This window comes from Staurois parvus, unplaced genomic scaffold (assembly GCF_062004578.1).
Source record: "Staurois parvus isolate SC_StPar_1 unplaced genomic scaffold, SC_StPar_1.0 ptg000949l, whole genome shotgun sequence".
In the NCBI taxonomy this organism is placed as follows: Eukaryota; Metazoa; Chordata; class Amphibia; order Anura; family Ranidae; genus Staurois; species Staurois parvus.
In genome coordinates, this window is record NW_028318745.1 from 154,018 (window position 1) to 173,712 (window position 19,695).

The following is a 19,695-nucleotide window of genomic DNA, read 5'->3' on the forward strand; positions in this document are numbered from 1 at the left end:
GCTAGAAAACTCTACCCATATGATGGCATACTCAGGGCTACAAACTCTTCCCATGTGATGGCGTACTTAGGGCTACAAACTTTACCCATGTGATGGCGTACTCAGGGCTACAAAACCTACCCAAGTGATGGCATACTCAGGGCGACAAACTCTTCCCATGTGATGGCGTACTCAGGGCTAGAAAACTGTACCCATGTGATGGCGTACTCAGGGCTAGAAAACTGTACCCATGTGTTGGTGTACTTAGGGCAACAAACACTTCCCATGTGATGGCGTACTCAAGGGCAGAGGCGGACTGACCATTTGGAAACTCGGGCACTGCCCAAGGGCCCGGGGTCAGTAGGGGGCCCCATGAGATGCCCCTGGTACCTTTTTCATAGGCTTTTTGAGTTTGGGCAAGGACACAGGGCCCCATGATCCCCTATTGCCCGGGGGCCCCATGGGTTGTCAGTCCACCTCTGCTCAGGGCTACAAACTCTACCCATGTGATGGCGTACTCAGGGCTACAAACTCTACCCATGTGCTAGAGCTGGTGCTTAGTAGTAGACCAATTTTGGCCTGTAAAGTATTTCCTGCTGTGACTTTCACATTCATATTTATTTCAGTCTGACTGCTCAAGGAACCTTTAAAGTGTTAATAAACCCACAACAGTAAAATCAGTCTGTATATGCAGTAAAGCATGCTGGTTATACGCACTGTGGAACCTAAGGGGTTAATCATCTGCATTGTGTAAAAATGCTGTTTGATCCTGTCTTCTCTGATCCTCCCCTTCTTCCAGTGTCACCCTCTTACAGTATCTCCTGATAAGACATATCCTGTGGAGACACTCTGCACATGCTCAGTTTGATGTGTTTTGCTAGAGAGGTTTTTTTGTTTTGTTTTTTTGGGACAGGGCATGTGATCAGCACAGGGCCAATCAGCGCTGTCCAGACAGATGTCAGGGGTCCTGCATCCTCCTAGAGCAGAATGAAAACTCCCCCTACATGTTTTATATGTGCTCAGCTGGACACTGATAGAAGTCACAAAACTACTATATACTGCTGATGAGAAAAGGTATTTAGTAGTTTATATGTACTAAAATAATTGCATTTCCATGTTCTGTGTACTGTGGGATAACAGATATAGGGAATGCAGGGTCCGGGTAGACCAGTCATAGTGAATGCGGGGTCCGGGGAGAGCGGATATAGTGAATGCAGGGTCCGGGGAGACCAGATATAGTGAATGCAGGGTCCGGGGAGACCAGATATAGTGAATGCAGGGTCCTGGGAGAGCGGATATAGTGAATGGGGGGTCCGGGGAGAGCGGACATAGTGAATGCAGGGTCCGGGGAGAGCGGATATAGTGAACGCAGGGTCCGGGGAGAGCGGATATAGTGAATGCAGGGTCCGGGGAGAGCGGATATCGTGAATGCGGGGTGCTGGGAGGCCAGATACAGTGAATTTAGGGTCCGGGGAGACCGGATATAGTGAATGCGGGGTCCGGGGAGACCGGATATAGTGAATGCAGGGTCCGGGGAGAGCGGATATAGTGAATGCAGGGTCCGGGGAGACCAGATATAGTGAATGCAGGGTCCGGGGAGAGCAGATATAGTGAATGCAGGGTCCGGGGAGAGCGGATATAGTGAATGCAGGGTCTGGGGAGAGCGGATATAGTGAATGCAGGGTCCGGGGAGACCAGATATAGTGAATGCAGGGTCCGGGGAGACCAGATATAGTGAATGCAGGGTCCGGGGTTTAGTAACACTTTAAGCTGGCTATATATGGAGTGCATTTCATAAATATAGGTGTAACGTAACATGCTGCAGAAGGTGGACTTAGCTTTTAAGAGAGGAATAGGAAAGCACAATCTCTGTGCAACTCTACCGAAATTGTAATATTTATTGCTCATTTCACAAACACCGTTCTCCAAGTATCATTAATTAAAGTATTAATCGCAAAAGCAAACACTTATCATATTGCAGCTTTACAATTCTTAGATGTGATGGCTGCATTACTTTCCTTTTTAAGCTTCCTTTCTCCTATTTTCATCTGGCCAGTAATTCTGGTTTTCAAAAGAACAAGCTCTCCTCCAGAGGTATCAGGTATGGGATGAGACAAACGAACACTGACAGGGGTGCTTCCAATGATCAGCTTTTATGTAAAACTCTTTTACCAAAAAGGGAAAAAAACTGTTTGCTTTAACTGCTTTTAAAGTATTGGCTGGAGTTTGTCTTCAATTTGTTAGAGTACTTAAATCTGCTAATCCATCTAAGACTACCCTTCCCCTCAGAGTGACAATGCTGCTGTCCAAAGGTGCCCCTGGGTTCCTTCCTCCAGAGTGGGGGCGCTCTAATACAGGAGATGTGTTACTGGCCAGATCACCAAATGAAAACTAATGCAGCCACCACATCTAATAATTGGCAAGCTGCAATATATTAGATTTTTGATTTGAGGTTTAATATCACTTTAAACTGTATGTGGAAATAAGATTTTTTTATTTAAACATTTACAGATGGATTTATTTACATTAAGGTCAGATTTTAAATTGGCAATAGATACTCAAAATACATCTATTGAATGAACATCTGTGGGAGGCCCCAGCACAGGGAGTAAATCTTAGGCCTTGGCTACATAGACAGCTGGTCATTCTATCATGTTACTATAATTGCCTTTGATTATTGACTAAGCTGTCAATCACCAACAGATGGAAATTGCACAACTAGCATGCAATAGCAAATAATTGCAGCCTTGTGGTATTAATGCTATTGTGTAGGCTGAGGGCTAGACAGAGGGGTACAATAATTGAACTTACAGTTGCAAGATCTTTGAAGGTTGGGTAATGGCAGTAGACCTTCTGTGTTTCATCTTTGGTGCCATTTGTTATGGAAGCAGACCCTCAATTTGTGTCTTTCATAACAACCAAACTCTTGAAAAGTTAGAAAATGGCGATAGACCACCAGTGCTTCATTTTTTGATGCCAGGTTTTAAAGGAAGGATACTCTCAAATAATGCCATTTATAACAACCAAACACTTCCAAGGTCAGGAAATGGCAATAGATCATCTGTGGTGTCATTTGTTATGGAATCATACCCTCAAATTGTGTCCCTTTCATAACAACCAAACTCTTGGAAAGTTAGGAAATGGTGATAGACCACCAGTGCTTCAGCTTTGGTGCCAGGTTTTAAAGAAGGATATCCTCAAATAATGCCATTTATAACAACCCAACTCTTGCATAGTCAGGAAATGGCAATAGAGCACATGGTATTTCATCACAGGTACCATGTCTTATAGAAGTATACCCTTAAGTTGTGTCATTTCTAACATCCAAATTCTTGGAAGGTTAAGAAATGACAATAGCACACCTGGATCTCATCATCAGTGCCATATCTTATAGCATCATACCCTCAAATTGTGCCACTCATAACAGCCAAACTCTTGGAAAAGTCAGGAAATGGCAACAGATCACTTGTGTTTCCTCTTTGGTGGTACGTTATAGAAACATACCCTCAAATTGTATCATTCATAACAAACTCTAGGAAGGTTAGAAAATGGCAACACACCACCGGTGTTTCATCTTTGGTGCCATATCTTACAGGATACCCTTAAATAATGCCATTCATAACAACCAAACCCTTTAAATAAAAAAAAAAAAAACCACCAATAGAGTCATCTTTGGTGCCATGTCTTATAGAGGTTGCAACTTCTAGTTAAAAGGTTTTGTCTTTTTGTACATATGGCAATAAATACATTATCTTACCTTTCAGGGTCCTCTGTGCACATCAATTAAGCTGAATTCACTATACTAATAGAACCCTCTGGAGGAGCCTTGGGGGTTTGTCATTTACATCAACACAAAGAAGGTGCACACCTTGATTTTTTCTTTCTGCTCAATACAGGAAAAGCCACACATCTGTGAGATCTCTTTTCCTCAAGAAACTTGATTGTAATACAGATGAGTTCACACCAAGTCCCAAACACATTGCCCTCCACCAGACTCTGTTCTCTTTCTCCAATGGCATGTTTCAGTAAGCTTATGGTTAAGCCACAGCTGGGTTTAAAAAAATCTCAAAAAGAGAAGCAGGATCTGATGGAGGGCAATGTGCTTGGATTTGGTGGAGTCAACTCATTCATGTTACAACAATGTTAATTGAGGGTGGAGAAAAAAAAAAGTAGCCATTTGAACGTTGGCAAGCTGGGAAAGAACAGACCCCATTTAGTCAGCAGCCCTAGTCTGTGAAGGCGAGCCAGAAGAGCAACAGGAGAGGTTATTTTGGATCACCATTGATTTTGTTTGATGGTCTCTTCACATCTGCCCAACAGGAGCAACTTGAGAGACACATCTTCTGCACACAGACAAAACAATCCAGGAGGTGGTAGGATTTGTGTAGCTAAGGACATATTGACTTTTTCATAGAAGTTTAGGATTTCCATGTTTTACATCTAGGAAAGATTACAGCCACTGCCTTAGAAGAAGAAAAAAAAAAGAAAAAAAAAAAAAAAAAAAAAGTCTAACCCAAGAAGATACAGGCCTTCCAAGGAGAAGGGAAGCGGTTTATTTATTTATTTATTTTTTATAGCGAGTTCCATGATCTTGAGAGAGTCAAGATTTCTGCAAATACAACAGTTGCAAATTCTAAAAAACAAAAACCATAATACAAATGATAGATCTGAAGTCTATTCTAGAGTTGTCACATTTAGATCAATTTCCGACATCTCTAGAATAGTCCCCTTCCCCAAGCAATATCCACACCATCCAACCAATCACCAGACCTGACCATGCAAAACCTTTGGCTAAAAAAGGTGCCAGTCAGCTAGCCATCAATGGAGAATGGTGCACCACAAGACTGCTCAACAGAGAACATTCCCTTTTCTTCCAATTTGGTGGGCTGAAGTATAATCTCCATATACTGGAGTTACCTGGAAAGTGAAGTTTCAAAAAGTCTCAAATATGAATACCTTTGGTTTTGCCTGCCTATCCTTTGTAATCTAGGATACAACTGCATCATTGCCAACTCAGAGTGCTCTAAACATGTGTATTTAGCTTGCCAAATACTGGACAGTTACAGTCTTTATCCAACCCTGTCAATGAGGCCATTTATCTGCAGTGTCCTTATGATACAGCAGTTCTAAAAATTCAAAATAAGCAAATACACCTTCTTTAAACATTATATTTTAAATTGCAGGAGACCATTCACAATTCTTTATCCCAATGACTGCGATAACAAGTTACACAGCAATACAGGAATCTTATAAAAAAAATAAATATCAAACAGGGAATAACAGTAATTGCATAGATAATTGTTCCAACACTTGTTTTTGTCTTCAGGCAGCACCCAGACAGATTGAGGACACGTCAACAGGCCTCCTGCACTCGCCGGTACAGTTGTCTGCACACCTGGTCCTCGCAGCTCAGCTCCTATGGAGAAAGAGAGAACATCAGAATTACAGGGCTAAGTCACCATGTTGCCTTTTATATTGGAAACTAGTTTTGATCACCATCCATTGTCGAAACTACTCATGCTAGGGCAATGGCTGAAGAACGCATCTAATCCTGACAGATCAAAACTCACTGCAATGTGTTAAATTATTCCTTTAGTCTAGGAGTGTATTGGCTCTTTTACCTACCAGATCCTCCACGCCATTGGCACTTCCCCATGCTCTGGCAGTCTACAACCCTTCAGCTATGGGCCCTGCATTGGTCTGAAGGACCTTACACCGTTGGCCCATGGGGGAGAAGATGCTGTAGGGATTGCTCTTTCCTACGCAACTTGCTGTAGAGCCCAATCTGAACTTGCCTGTATTTTGCTTGCTGGATCTTTGACTAACTGGACATTTGATAAGGAGTTAAAAAAAAAAAAAAAAAAAAAAAAACACAGAGTGGAAAACAGGAAGTTATAATGGGAGTCTACTAACCTGTAAGTGACAACTGATATTTCCTATTAATAAATTGTAACTGGGATAATGAGTGATAGCAGGGTGGAAGGTTTTGTGCAGTGCACCACATGTATGCAGCAACAGCTCCAGGATGGATACCACTGCGACAGATGTGGTCAGGTTGCCCTTCTGGAAACTCACGTTAGAGATCTGGAGGAGCAAGATGCAACACTAGGCACAACCGGCAACCTTTAAAGGGGTCTTCTGCTCTTTGAGCAGGTAGCTAATGTGATTGATGTGGAGGGGCTAATCAGGATTAACAGGTAGGAAGATGGGTTACTGTAACCAGAGGGAGTGGTAGGGGCTCACAGAAAAGGAAAGCTGGCCCTGGGTTTGTGCACCCAAAACAGATTTGCGAAGTTGGGTGAAGATGTGGGGGTGGCAAGCTCAAGGGTGGCAGCCCTGGATGTCACTGCTATCCCCAACAGCTGGGAGGGCAGACTGCCTGGGAGGGGTGGTGCAGGAAGGCCTAGACAGCGGGTGGTAGTAGGGGATTCTATAAAACAGAAGGACTGATAATTTGTCGCCAGGATCGCCTCAACCGAATGGTTTGCCATCTCCCTGGTGCCAAGGATCAGCATGTGGTGGACGGATTTGATAAATTACTGGGAGGGGCTGGGCATGACCCAGCTGTCCTGGTCCATGTTGGAACTAATGGCAGAATACATGGAAGGTGGAGGGTCCTTAAGAATCAATTTAAATAACTAGGCTGCAAGTTGAAGGGAAGAACCTCCAAAAAGGTGATATCCTGTGCCATGCCAAACTCTGGAAAGACAAGGGGAGATTAGAGAACCCAATGTATGGCTAAAGACCTGGTGTAAGAGGGAAGGATTTACATTCTAGAGCACTGGACTGACTTTTCATTGGGGTGAAACCTATATGCTAGAGATAGTTTGCACCTACATGGAAGGGGGTCTGCTGTGCTGGGGGAAAGGTTTGTGGGAAGGCTGGAGGAGTATTTAAAGTAGAATCAAGGGGGGAGGGAGAATTAGATTATAACGGTGTAGACAGATCAGACAGGGGTCAGGACTATGGCAGATAAGGTTCCCATGTTACAAACAACCAGTGGAATTGGTACCATTTGTATAAAAATAAAAAATATGCAAAAAAGTGTCACTGAAGTAAAGTGTTTGTTCACCAATGCCAGAAGTCTGCCACTCAAAATTAGGAGAGTTGGAAGCTTTGGTGAACTAGGATTTAATTGGTGTTGCTGAATCTTGGCTTCATTCTTCACATGACTGGGCCATTAATATTCCTGGCTATGTTCTCTTTTGGAGAGACGGGGGGAAGAGGAAAGGTGGTGGTGTCTGTCTCTATGTGAGAAGTGATCTCAGAGTGCAGTGAAAGAGGACCTAGTTGATGGAGTGTGATGAGGCTGAAGTATTATGGGTGGAACTGCACAAAAGGTAATCATTGGAGTTTGTTACAGGCCTACCAGTGTTAATGAGGAGGTAGAGACTCCGCTCCTTGCACAAATCAAAAGGGATGCAACAGTGATAATGGGGGATTTTAACTACCTGGCAATTGACTGGCGTAATGGTACAGCAGCAAGTGTTAAAAGGGCAGGAATTTTTAAATCTAGTACAGGACAATTTTATGGTTCAGTTCATAGAGGCCCCAACTAGGAATGATGCTCTGCTGGACCTGGTAATCTCAAACCATGCAGAGTTTATTATGGATGTCCATATAACCCCCCCCACACCACATAGATGAGTTCTTGCTTGAAAAAATATTTTAAAGCAACAGAAAGCATGGATTCATGAAAAACAGAAGTTGTCAAACAAAATCGGATTTCTTTTTATGAGGAGGTGAGCAAAACCTTGGATAGAAGGGTGGCTGTGGACGTGGTATACTTGGATTTTGCAAAAGCATTTGCCACAGTTCCCCACACAAGGCTAATGTTTAAGGTAAAGTCTGCAGGCTTGGAAAAAATCTGTATGTAAATGGATAGAAAACTGCAGGTTCAGTGTTGGGACCAGTACATACACATACAATATAGGGTCTGGGATTAAAAATCCCATTTCAGTCTTTGCAGATGACACCAAGCTGTGCCATGGAATAATGTCCTTACAGGATGTCTCCAATTTACAGGCTGACCTCAATGCTCTGTGTAATTGGGCAACTATGTGGCAAATGAGGTTTAATGTTGATAAAATGTAAAGTTATGCACTTGGGGGCTAAAAATATGCATGCATCATACATAATGGGGGAGGGGGGGTGTACAACTGGGGTAATCAATGGTGTAGAAGGATCTGATAGATCACAAGCTTAATAGTAAGCAATGCCAAGCTACCGTTTCAAAAGTGAGCAAAATCCTCTTGTATTAGGAGAGGTATAGACGCCAGAGAGATTTTCCCCGGTACAAATCATTAGTAAGACCTCATCTGGAATAGGAGGTTCAGTTTTGGGCTCCAATTCACAAAATAAACTGGAGAAAGTACAGAGAAGGGCAACCAAACTGATAAGAGGCATGGAGGAGCTCAGCTATGAGGAAAGATTAGAGGAACTGAATTTATTCTCCTAAGTCTTGGAGGAGAATACATAAGGGGGGGGGGGGGGGGAAGGGATATGATCTCCATGTAGAATACATGGGGGGGGGGGGGGAATATATGATCTCCATGTATAAATACATCAGTGGTTCATGTAGTGAACTCTGATGACCTCAGGGTGAATAGCTCTCCAAAGGACAAGGGGGCACTCTAAGTCTAGAGGAAAATAAATTTAATCTCCAAAACACGGAAAGGTTTCTTCACAGGGAGAGCTGTGAAAATGTGGAATAGACTCCTTCAGGAGTTAGTTCTGGCCAGCTCAGTTGGGTTTTTTTTTTTGTTTTTGTTTTTTTAAAAAAAACCAAACACCCTAGCCACCACCACACTTATCTGGCTTCCTATGGACTCTGCTACCTGCTTTTGTTTGTGTCTTTGTAATGTTGCCCTGAGGATCTACTTATAAAAATGTCTCACCAATGTAGCCAACATTATTTGTTTTGCATCTGGAGTGTGACTAGGACGGTATGGCATTTATTAGTCACGTGTGCTGTGTGGGGTGACAGTTGCCGAGGTCGGTCAGGGCAGATTCTATGCAATGCTTTGTATGTGATGGAATTAACAGGCTGAACAAGAAATCCCAACAGCTGCAGCCACTCCTCTCCATATTCCAGCATGGCGTTTTTCCTGGCATACCAACAGCAACCTACTCACATCTCTCTGCACCCACACATTGGAATGGAACTCCAAGACTGGCATTAACAGATTACAATGAATCAGTGCAGTCCAAGACGGGGGGTGGGGGGGAATGTTCTTGGACTGCACTGATTCATTGGGCCATTTGAAGGTTCATAAGGAGAAGGGAAAAAAAAAAAAAAAAAAAAAAAAAAAAAAAAAAAACACAAAAAACCACACGACATGTAGTTAGACAGCTTGTGGCCATTACTGAACTCCTTTTGAAAATACTAGCTGCCTGGCTGTTATGATCCAAAGGCCTTAATACCAAGTCAGAGCAAGTGAGGCAAAAAAATTATTATACAGAACTTATATAGTGCCAGTTTGCTCAGCGCTTTACATTATGGAGGGAGACAATACAAGAGATTGCTCATCTGACAAGCCAAAAATCAAGGAACCCCCTAGCAACCTCTGGAGGAACCCTGGTTTAAACATTCAGTGCAGTTTATCCATCCCATCATGACATATTGCCGCTTTAAAGGAGAGCCTGCCTTGTGGGACCATGTAGGCTACAAAGTTGTCCACTCATTCCAAATTGCTGCTTGCCTGGCAGTTATAGATTTCCCCATCTTATGGATATTTGGTGAATTGGAAAGAATTAAAAGATAAACACTAACTTCACTTGCCCCAGGCTTGTTCAGAGCTGCAATTCTGACTTCACTTGCCATATGCTTGTTCCAGAGCAGAGACTAAATTCAGGACAGTGGTGGAAAGCCAACTAGTGTTTCAGGAGAAGGCCAGCTACGTCATAATACAACCTCTGTACTGTGTTTTAAAGGAACCAGAGCAAAAAAGAAGACTCCCAATTATAGCTATTGCCCTAAAATGGCACCTTGACAAAGAACCAGCATTATGTGGGAGGACAACAAATGTCCATCAATGAGAAGTTTAGGCTAGAAGGCAGCATGTACATACCAGATGCAGATCATCTCCTTCCAGCCAGTGGACCCAACCCCGATTCTTCTTCTCTCCTTTCTGAACGCAGACAAGTCGTCCATTGTCCCAAGTGACCAGAGTCTGCTCAGGGAAACAAAAAGGGAGGCATTATATATAATTTGATCATTTGTTTTAAATAATGCAGCTTATGCCATTTCCTTTATTTCAATTAAGGATAGCTGCCAGAAATGTACCAACACTAATATGAAAAATGTCCGCCAAGTGAAAAAAAAAAACAAAAAGACAAAAACAGAATTCAAGCAAACCAGAAAGCAGACTACCATGGAGGTGGTCCATACAGTGTGCCAAAGTGGAGAGGTCTGATAGAAGTTCACACCAAAGCGTTTTCCAGAAACGCACAGCAGTCGATTTAACATGATTTCCTATGGGACAGGTTCACATCTCTGCGTTTTGGGAAGGATCAGGGCCTTTATATTTTTTTTTTAATACAAAAAAAAAAAAAAGTTGCGTTTTCGGTTCTAGACTTCAAACTGCATAGGTTTGAATCTAGTCAAGGCTCCATTCACACCTATACAGGTTGCCTTGTCAGTTTTGCATTTTTCTACAAGGGTTTGGTTAAAGAGTATTTTTTTTTTCTTCTATTGCTGGGGAGAATAAAAATGCAAAACAATACACTATCATGCATTTTAGCAGCTTCTCCACTGTAGAAAAGAAAAAAAAAATTTAAATAAATAAAAAACAAAAACCCCAGCATTGGTGTGAACAAGTTTATTGGTGTTAGACTGTCACCTGCTGGTTGTTTAAAGGTACTGAAAACACTCCTGCATTGTGCGTTTTTCGCGCCTGCATAAGATGTTGTGATCATAGTTTTATGCAGGGGCGGACTGACAACTCAAAGGGCCCCCAGGCAATAGGGGATCATGGGGCCCCTGTGTCCTTGCCCAAAATCAAGAAAAAAGCCTATGAAAAAGTTACCAGGGGCATCTCATGGGGCCCCCTACTGACCCCAGACCCTCAGGCAGTGCCCGAGTTTCCAAATGGTCAGTCCGCCCCTGATTTCATGGTGTCTTTTGCAAAACCAAACAAAGGGAGGAATTGGGGTAAAGCAAAAAACACATTTTAAGTTCTCAGAAGACAAAATTTGTTCAAAGACTTATGCTTGGTTCACACCTATGCAGATTTTCTGGGTGCGTTTTGTGCTCCCTGACCCCTCCCTCCCAAAACCCCCCCCCCCCCCACACAGATTGTGAACATGACCTATAGAAAACCATGTTAAATGGACTAATGCATTTTGCCAAAATGCATAGGTGTACACCAGGCTTTAGACTGGGTGTGAACGTGCCCATATAGTTGCCCCTTCAGAATATACTAGACTGCAGCACATAGATGTGAACTGCACAAAGGAAAGGATTTCTACTTTAAATATAGTTTCATGCAGTAAAATGTGTTGCATTACCATGGACAGGTCATCAATAGGCCCTCAAAGTTTGATTACGGTACTTTAGAAAGACAGCCCATGTAGAAAAGCCTGTTCTCTGCCAGCATATTGCAGAGAAGGACCCCCGCGCTCTGGAGAGATCCAACAAACCCACTGCGGAGTTAGATGGAGATTTCAATTAAGCAGACAGTGCAAACTGAGCTGCAGGTCTGATGTACCTAGAAATTAGACCTCTGTAGAGAGACCACTGCTTCCACGGGGAACAAGGGTCATTCTCTGAAGCATGTCTGCAGGCTTGTCTGATCTACCTGTAGCTCAGGTAATCATCCTCCCACTTGTCATACCTTGCATTTTCGGTTATCCAGGCCTTTGGTGTCTTCATCAAATTCCTGTCCCAGGGTAAACTGGACCCGATAACTGCGCACGCTGCTGAGTGTCCGGATGATGAAGGAGTCTCCATCTTGTTCTATGACCTTCTGAGGCTTAACAAATTTGGCCAAGTTCCTGGTGACAATGTCTATACCTGAAATGAGGGAGAAATATGTATAGCTTCATACCAGGAATGCATCACATTGACAGGCGGGTCTTATTACTATCTAAAAAAAAAAAAAAAAAAAAAAAAAAAAAAGTGGTCCTTGTTGTTTGAAAAATGGCCGTTGTCCATAGAAAACAAAAATTCTACCTTCTCTCCTTAGTCTACACCAGAAATATTTACAGAGAGCCAAAGATTTCAAGCAGGAAAAATAATAAAAGTTTGCTGCATTGCCCATAAAGTGGACAGAGATTAGAACCCGAGTTTTTGCCCCCCATTAGAGAGCTTCACCCTCTCCATTTGCTCTGTTGATGGCCATCACGAAGAGTGAAGGAGAAAGTCCCATAGTCACCAGAACAGGAGTAGGGGATAAAATCTTCTAATGGAGACACTAGTTCTGGTGACAACCAGGGATTTTATATCTTTCCTCTGCAGTTATTCAAGGGGACAAGCATGACAATTTTGTTTAACCGCTTCAGCTCCACCCCATACCAGAAATACTGCTACAGGGAGGAAGCTGTGCGCAAAATCATGCGCTGCCGTTCGTGATCTTGGCTGTCAATCACCGGGGCCAGGTAATTGCCGAGGATCTCCAACGGGGGGGGGGGGGGGTTGGGAGATGTTGGAGAACTGTTAGTTAACACAGCTCTCCCTGTCAGCTCCTGCAAAGCAGTGTGCTTACAGTGAAGCACAAGCTCAGAACATCATGTAAACCAGCACAGATAAGCCTTTGATTGCCCCACATGTTAAACACCCCCCCAAAAAAAAAAAAAAAAAAAAGTTTCTATTATAAAATTTTTCAAACAAGTAATTTTTCTCCTTCACTGATGTGCGTTGATGAGGCGGCACTGACTGGCGCAACCGCTGGGCACCAATCATCATGGCACCAATCCAGTATTCTGACGGCGCAAGGAAAGTGCAGCCGAGAACCGGCAAGTGCATTTCCCGGTGATCAGAGTGTCATTGGACATGGCTGATCACGTGGTAAAAGGCTGCTGTGATTGGCCTTTTACCACATCACATTATCAGCTGTGTCGATAGAACACAGAGATCGCTGGGGGCGCGCAGGAGAGTGCGTTTTGGGAGGACGTCATATGACACCCTCCCAGAACTGGCCGGCCGCAATGTAGTCATCATTCGGTAGTTAATATACACGTATTGGGATTTTTTTTTTTTTTTTTTTATGCTGTAGAATACATTTTGGCCCAAAATTTGATTTAAACTTTCTTACTGGACATGTTTACACACACACACACACACACACACACACACACACACACACACACACACACACACACACACACACACACACACACACACACACACACACACACACACACACACACACACACACACACACACACACACACACACACACACACACACACACACACACACACACACACACACACACACACACACACACACACACACACACACACACACACACACACACACACACACACACACACACACACACACACACACACACACACACACACACACACACACACACACACACACACACACACACACTAATGTGTGATTGGCGACAAACTGATCCCCTGTATGATTCTCTCTGCAGCAGCTGAAAGCTGGCTGATTGGTTGCAGCAGTATTTAGACCCCCCGCCACACACATCACCCTCCCTGTGCACCATATAGGTTTCACCCTGCTGCCCAGGGGGGAAAATAATCAGTACCAATCACTTGCTGTGTTCATTCATAACTGAAGCATAGTAAACTTTTTCCTATCACGTTGGCTGTATGGGGCGCTGTGGTTTCTAACAGCAGTCCTGTGTACAGGTCTCAAGTCATGAAGGGAAAAACCATGTTCCTCATAGCGATTTAAAACTTTATTTTAGCTCAACACATTAAGCACAGAACAAAACATTCTCCAGTAAACTATTTAAATGTTTTCCACAACACTAGCAGTTTACAACTGTCAGTGCCGCTGACTCCTGATCTCTGTGCTGCTTCCCTGAAGTTCTGATTTTCATAGGAAAGAGTTAACGGTGGACAGTGCAGTCTCCAGCCCATCTGCTGGCAAGGAGGAGGTAGGAGCAGAGTGTCTTGCCTTCCTGGGCTACAAGACTGAGGTTGATTTATTAAAACTGTCAAAGCTTACTTGAACAAGCTGAAATTGGAAGCAGATTGGCCACCAGGCACAGAAGCACCAGATTTTTTGCTCTCCAGTGTTAGTAGAATCAACCCCTATGTGTTTCTATTGATGCACACAGTGTAGGGAGACAACTGTACTCCCTGCATGTAATGGTGACTCTTGTAGGACGCTGCAAGAGAAAGGAGACACTCTGAAACAGGAAACCTGGAGCAGCAGTCAAGGCACCTGCTTAAACTGAACATCGTTCAGGAAGAAAGAAGCTAAATATTCTGAAAGTGCTATTTAAAAAAAAAAAAAAAAAAAATATATAATATATATATCTATATCTCACTTTAAATCTGCAAAAATTTTAATTCCCAGAGTCATTTCACCCAGTCATCAGTGCAATTAGAGGATGCAATTGGCTGAACACCAATATTGTAATTAGGCAGATTTGTTCCCAGCTTCACAGTGATTCATACCAGTTTATAGCCAGACAGTCTGGAATCCGAACATGGATCTCAAGCTGCAGGTTATAGCAATAGCATTAGTCCTCATGCACATGGGACATTTATACAGCGGCTGTTTTTTTTCTTATAGCCAGAAAACCCCCCCAGCATGTTATCCTATGTGTCCGTGCACGCAGACTGTAATCAACATTTTTTGGATGGGGAAAAAAAAAAAAAAAAAAAAAACTCAACACAACCCACACAGCAAGCGCCGCTAAATGCTACTGCATGTTTTTGATGCGACTACACAGCTAATGTTACCAGCGTTATCAAAAACGTCCCCCCAGTGTGCATGAGGACTTCTACTATGGACAAGCCTGGCCACAGATAAGTAGATCCGTCCGTCACTTCTTGGAGAGAACAAGCCCTGCTGCACAACAAGCTGGAAAGTCTGTAAAATTAGCACCTCAGACACCCACAGGCACTCATTACCCCAGTAAGGAGGCAGACATAACCCACACTCTAATCAGGGGCAATTACATGTTATTTATGGGCATCATTTGGCCACCCAAATGTATTGTTTGTTACATACTACATATAGAAGGGATCAGAAGGTTGTGTAGGGATCCTGCCCTACTCAGGAGTGTTCCTAGCTTCAATTTAGTGTGCTGGCCAGCTTGGATTGTTCTACTTTTATTGGGCTTCCTCTAAACTTAGACTAGGGGGTCTCCAAACAGTTTAACCGCTTACCACGCTATAGTAAAACTACTGCTACAGGGCACAAAAATTACCTATATATGCGATTTTGTATTTCCGGGTAAGGAGCGTGCGAGCCGCCCGTGGCGACTACAGATGTTCATCACCGGGTTCCGGCTGGAGATTCCCCACCAGCACCCGGCGAAGAACAGTGATAGGGGAGAGACCTATGTGTCAGAGGTCTCTGTCCTGCCAGCAGTAACATGCTGCTGTGTATTTCTCAGCAGAGAAACACACAGCAGCAGGTTTACATAGTAAAACACATAAAGCCCCCATAGTAAAATAGCACACAGTTAACCCTTTGATCACCCCAGATGTTAACCCCTTCCTGCCCAGTGCCATTAGTACAGTGTCAGTGCTTTTTATTAGCACTGATCACTGTATTGATGTCAGTTAGTCAGTCCCCCCCAGTGTCAGAATGCCCACTGCAGTCCCGCTATAAGTCGCTGATAGCCACCATTACTAGTTAAAAAAAAAAAAAAAAAAAAAATTATATATATATATATATATATATATATATATATATATATATATATATATATATATATATATATATATATATATATATATATATATATATATATATATATTACACATACATACACCACCATTTGTAGACACTAACTTTCACATGTATTGGGATTTTTTTTTACCCGTGCATCTCCTTCAGAGCACCTTGCTGTGTGTGGAGACTCCCTTGCACATACGACAGAGTGACGTCATTTCAGCTCAGCCAGATGGAGCTTGCGAACCCGGAAGACCGGGTGAAGATGGAAGCCTCTGCAGCGGGGACAAGCGCTGCACTGTAGGGCTTCATTTTAAGGCAAGTCCTGCATAATGCACTAGTATGCGATTAATATTAGCACATTATGACATTTACTTTCCAGGGAATTTTTTTTTCCCCCCCTCAAGCTGCAGTTTACTACTAAAATAAAAAAAAAAAAAAAAAAAAAAAAAAGTTATATAGTTCCTATAACTGATTAAAAGCATTAGCTTGAGTTTTGGCTTTGTTAGTGCGTCCAAATTTGCTAGTGCTCTAACACTCCCCTCAGGCTGACAACAGGTGCCCCCTGTGCACCTCCATCCATCCAGAGTGGGGGCGCTCTAATACAGGAGGTGTGGTAGGATCACCAGGTGAAAGCAGGGCAATTCTAATTACATTTAGAGTAAAAAGACAGGAAAAACAACTATTCCATACATGTTGTAAAAGTTCTACTGCATACAGTCTTTTATAGCATTTATTGGAATGAGAATAGAAGATAAAAGAAAAGTGACAGATTGTGGGGTATTAGAAGTTATAAAAATTGATACATGTAATGCTTAAGCAGATGTATTAAGCCAAGGATCACAGACCTAAAAATAAAATTGATTTTATCATAAAAAAAAAAAAATTATATTATATATATACACACACATATAATATTTAATAATAATAAGCTATGAGAATAATCAAGCAAGAATTGAATGCTAAATGGCAATGAAGACAAGCCCCAGTCTCTAATATAAAGTGTCCCACAGATGAAACCTTTCTAGTTGAGTTCCAGCTCCCCTTTCCTCTGCCTGTCCCTCCAAGGATCACACTCACCGTGTTCCACATTATAAATTGTACAATTCTAGTGAATTTTAATGAAATTTCATATTTAATTTACTGTACCCTGGCAGATGGACAGCCTTCTGCCTTGAAAATGATGCACCAGTGAAGAAAAATCTGTTCCTGTAAAATAACACAGGATTTCCTTCCATGAGAGGACTACATGCTGACCACGAGTAACCTCCAAGTGGATGAAGGTCACACGGATAATAGAGGGAAAGGATGTTTGGTTTTGTTATCATGTAACACCAGACAAAGATCAATCAGACTCACAGAGAGAGCAGCTTACCCAGTGCTACCATGTAGCGGTCAAAGTTCTCATTACTGACCATGGTCCAGGTGCCAGAAAAGTTTGGAGGAGCCATTGGTAGCGCTGTGCACTCCGGGTCACCAAGCCTATCAGAGCTGGAGATGAGGAATAACATGTAGCAAGTCCCAGGCTGACTATTTTTATACTGATGCTGGAGGAGTGTCGCCTATTCCCAACACAGAGAGGTCCACCTACAATCTATTCTCTGTAACCCTTTCTCCTCTGCTGCTGGAGAGACCTTTGTGCAGAGTTTAGAAAGCCCAAGGCCACATAGTTCCACAAACCTAATAGAGTGAATGAGTTCTCCGGTTACTCACTAGTCATAGGACAGACAGACAATCTCACAAAAATGCCATTATACAGTCCAAATTTTATTTATATATATTAAAAAAAAAAAACGATAGCATGTGTTTCTTAAATAAGCAAGGTACCCAAAAACATCAGATGGTGTTTGCATGTCCAAGCAGGGGCATATTTGCCACAAGGCGTTGGCCTAGGGCGGCATTTTTCAGGGGGGCAGAAGTGACACAGAGGCAGCCAGTGACTGGGGAGCAGTGGAAGCAGAGCTGGGATCCAAGCAGGGGCGGACTGACAACTCATGGGGCCCCTGTGTCCTTCCCAAACTTAAAAAAGCCTATGAAAAAGGTACCAGGGCATCTCATGGGGCCCCCTACTAAACCCGGGCCCACGGGCAGTGCCCAAGTTTCCAAATGGTCAGTCCGCCCCTGGATCCAAGAGAGGTGGGCGGTGAGTGCTGGAACGGAGGAGGACGTGACAGGCTGGAGGCTGCTGGAGAGTGTCTGTTTGCCCTGCTGGAGGATGTCTGAATGTCCAAGTGGGGAGCACGGCCGATTTTTGCACTGCCTGGGGCAGTACAAAAATGAAATGCACCACTGCGTCCAAGTGTCATCCCATCTGCAGAGAGATATCCTGAAAACCCATCTCTTCAGAGAAGCCTACCCAGCCCTCACCTAATTGCTGATCTCCTCCGCTCTTCCCACCACTCCATCCCCCACAGCTATATCCTCCTGTACCACTATCCCCCCCTCCTAGATTGTAAGCTCCAAGGAGCAGGGCCCTCAAACCCTTCGTGTGTTGAATCGTATTGTTACTGTACTGTCTCGTGTATTGTCTCCCATTATATTGTACAGCGCTGAGCAAACTGTTGGCGCTATATAAATACTGTATAATAATAATAATATTCCCTATATTTCTAGGGAGGAGAAAAGGGGGAGCATTGCCAGGCACCACCAGTTCCAGGTCATTACAAGCTTCACAACATTTCTGGGGGTCTTTTGTAATTTGTAAAAACGACAGCAAGTGTATACACTGTCCGAAACAAATCAATGTGCCGCACTCCACTAAAATAAAATTGTGAAAAAACAAAAAAATGTGTGTACTTATACAATATGTTTTGCAACTTAATAATAAATTTGAAATAGCGTATATAAGTCCACACTATTGATGTGTTATTCTGCTGCAAATACGTTCCCACAATCACTCCGTGATTAATTGTGATAACTTCCACTAGTGAGGGTTATATAAAAAAATAATTAAAAAAAAAAAAAATATATATATATATATATAAAATATTATATATATAAATATAAGAAAAAAAAATATATATAAAATATATATTTTTATATGAAAAAGTCTACACAAAAAAACTTCTCATGTGCTCCTTCACCTGATTTATATGACCAAACAGTGAGGTCGAAAGAGCCTGTGTCCCTTTAAATGGACTTAAAGATGAGTGGATATATATATCCCTGTCTCAAATGGATGGATGGATGGATTGTTTCCCTTTTTTCCAGCAGGGGGTCTTATTGTTTCCCTGAGATCTGTTTTCCTGGAGTTGGGTGGATGGATGAACTTATCCCACTCTCCTCCAGGGGGTCTCCTCACTCCTTTTTCATTTTACTCAGGATGGGCGCAGGTCTTCACCAGCGGCTCTGCGTTCGCAATTCTCCACCAGTGGCTGTGCGTTCGCAGGTCTCCACCAGCGGCTGCGCATTCGCAGGTCTCCACCAGCGGCTGCGCATTCGCAGGTCTCCACCAGCGGCTGTGCGTTCTGCAGGAATCAGTCCTGCACCTGTTGCTTTGATCTGCAGCTCAGCTGCTCTTTACATGTGATTTGTAATCTTTTTATGCACACAATGCACCATAGTAGCTCACAAGAATCACGGTTTTATAAGTTAAGACCATGTGAATCCAGCCGTTCGAAATACTTCATTCATGAAAGTGTGTAGGCAGGTGCAGTTTGGCTTCCCTGCACAGGTGGCGCTGTTCGGTTGTATGCAGAGGGTACAGAGGACAGGGGGAAACTCATATTCCTCTGAGGCCTCCATAGGGGTTATCAGGAGAACAGTTGTCAAGCTGGATGTTGCTGCCCTGGATGACCTGAGTGGCCATCTTTAGTGTGGGCAATGCTGCTAAATAGCACTGCCCCCCTTCATTTGGCGCTCATTTGCGAAGTGGCTAAGTCAGG

General features: G+C 43.1%; 1 protein-coding gene across 1 annotated transcript; it reads right to left on the reverse strand.

The window, feature by feature from the left end:
* Positions 1-5,129: 5,129 nt before the first annotated feature.
* RBP7 (retinol binding protein 7) lies at positions 5,130-17,342 on the reverse strand. The gene is made up of 4 exons (XM_089656916.1): positions 17,187-17,342; positions 11,814-11,992; positions 10,050-10,151; positions 5,130-5,395 (listed from the first exon to the last, which is right to left on the reverse strand). Exons 1-4 carry the CDS (start codon positions 17,320-17,322, stop codon positions 5,333-5,335), a joined length of 480 nt encoding a protein of 159 aa, XP_089513042.1. The 5' UTR covers positions 17,323-17,342; the 3' UTR covers positions 5,130-5,332.
* Positions 17,343-19,695: the final 2,353 nt, after the last annotated feature.

Bases quoted from the DNA above. Each gene is read 5' to 3' on its own strand.
- RBP7 (XM_089656916.1), bottom strand. From the start codon at position 17,322: ATGTTATTCCTCATCTCCAGCTCTGATAGGCTTGGTGACCCGGAGTGC. The intron at 11,993-17,186 runs GTAAGCTGCTCT...CCCTCATTTCAG, and splicing joins CCGCTACATGGTAGCACTGG to GTATAGACATTGTCACCAGG. The intron at 10,152-11,813 runs GTATGACAAGTG...TTCCCTGAGCAG, and splicing joins TGGATAACCGAAAATGCAAG to ACTCTGGTCACTTGGGACAA.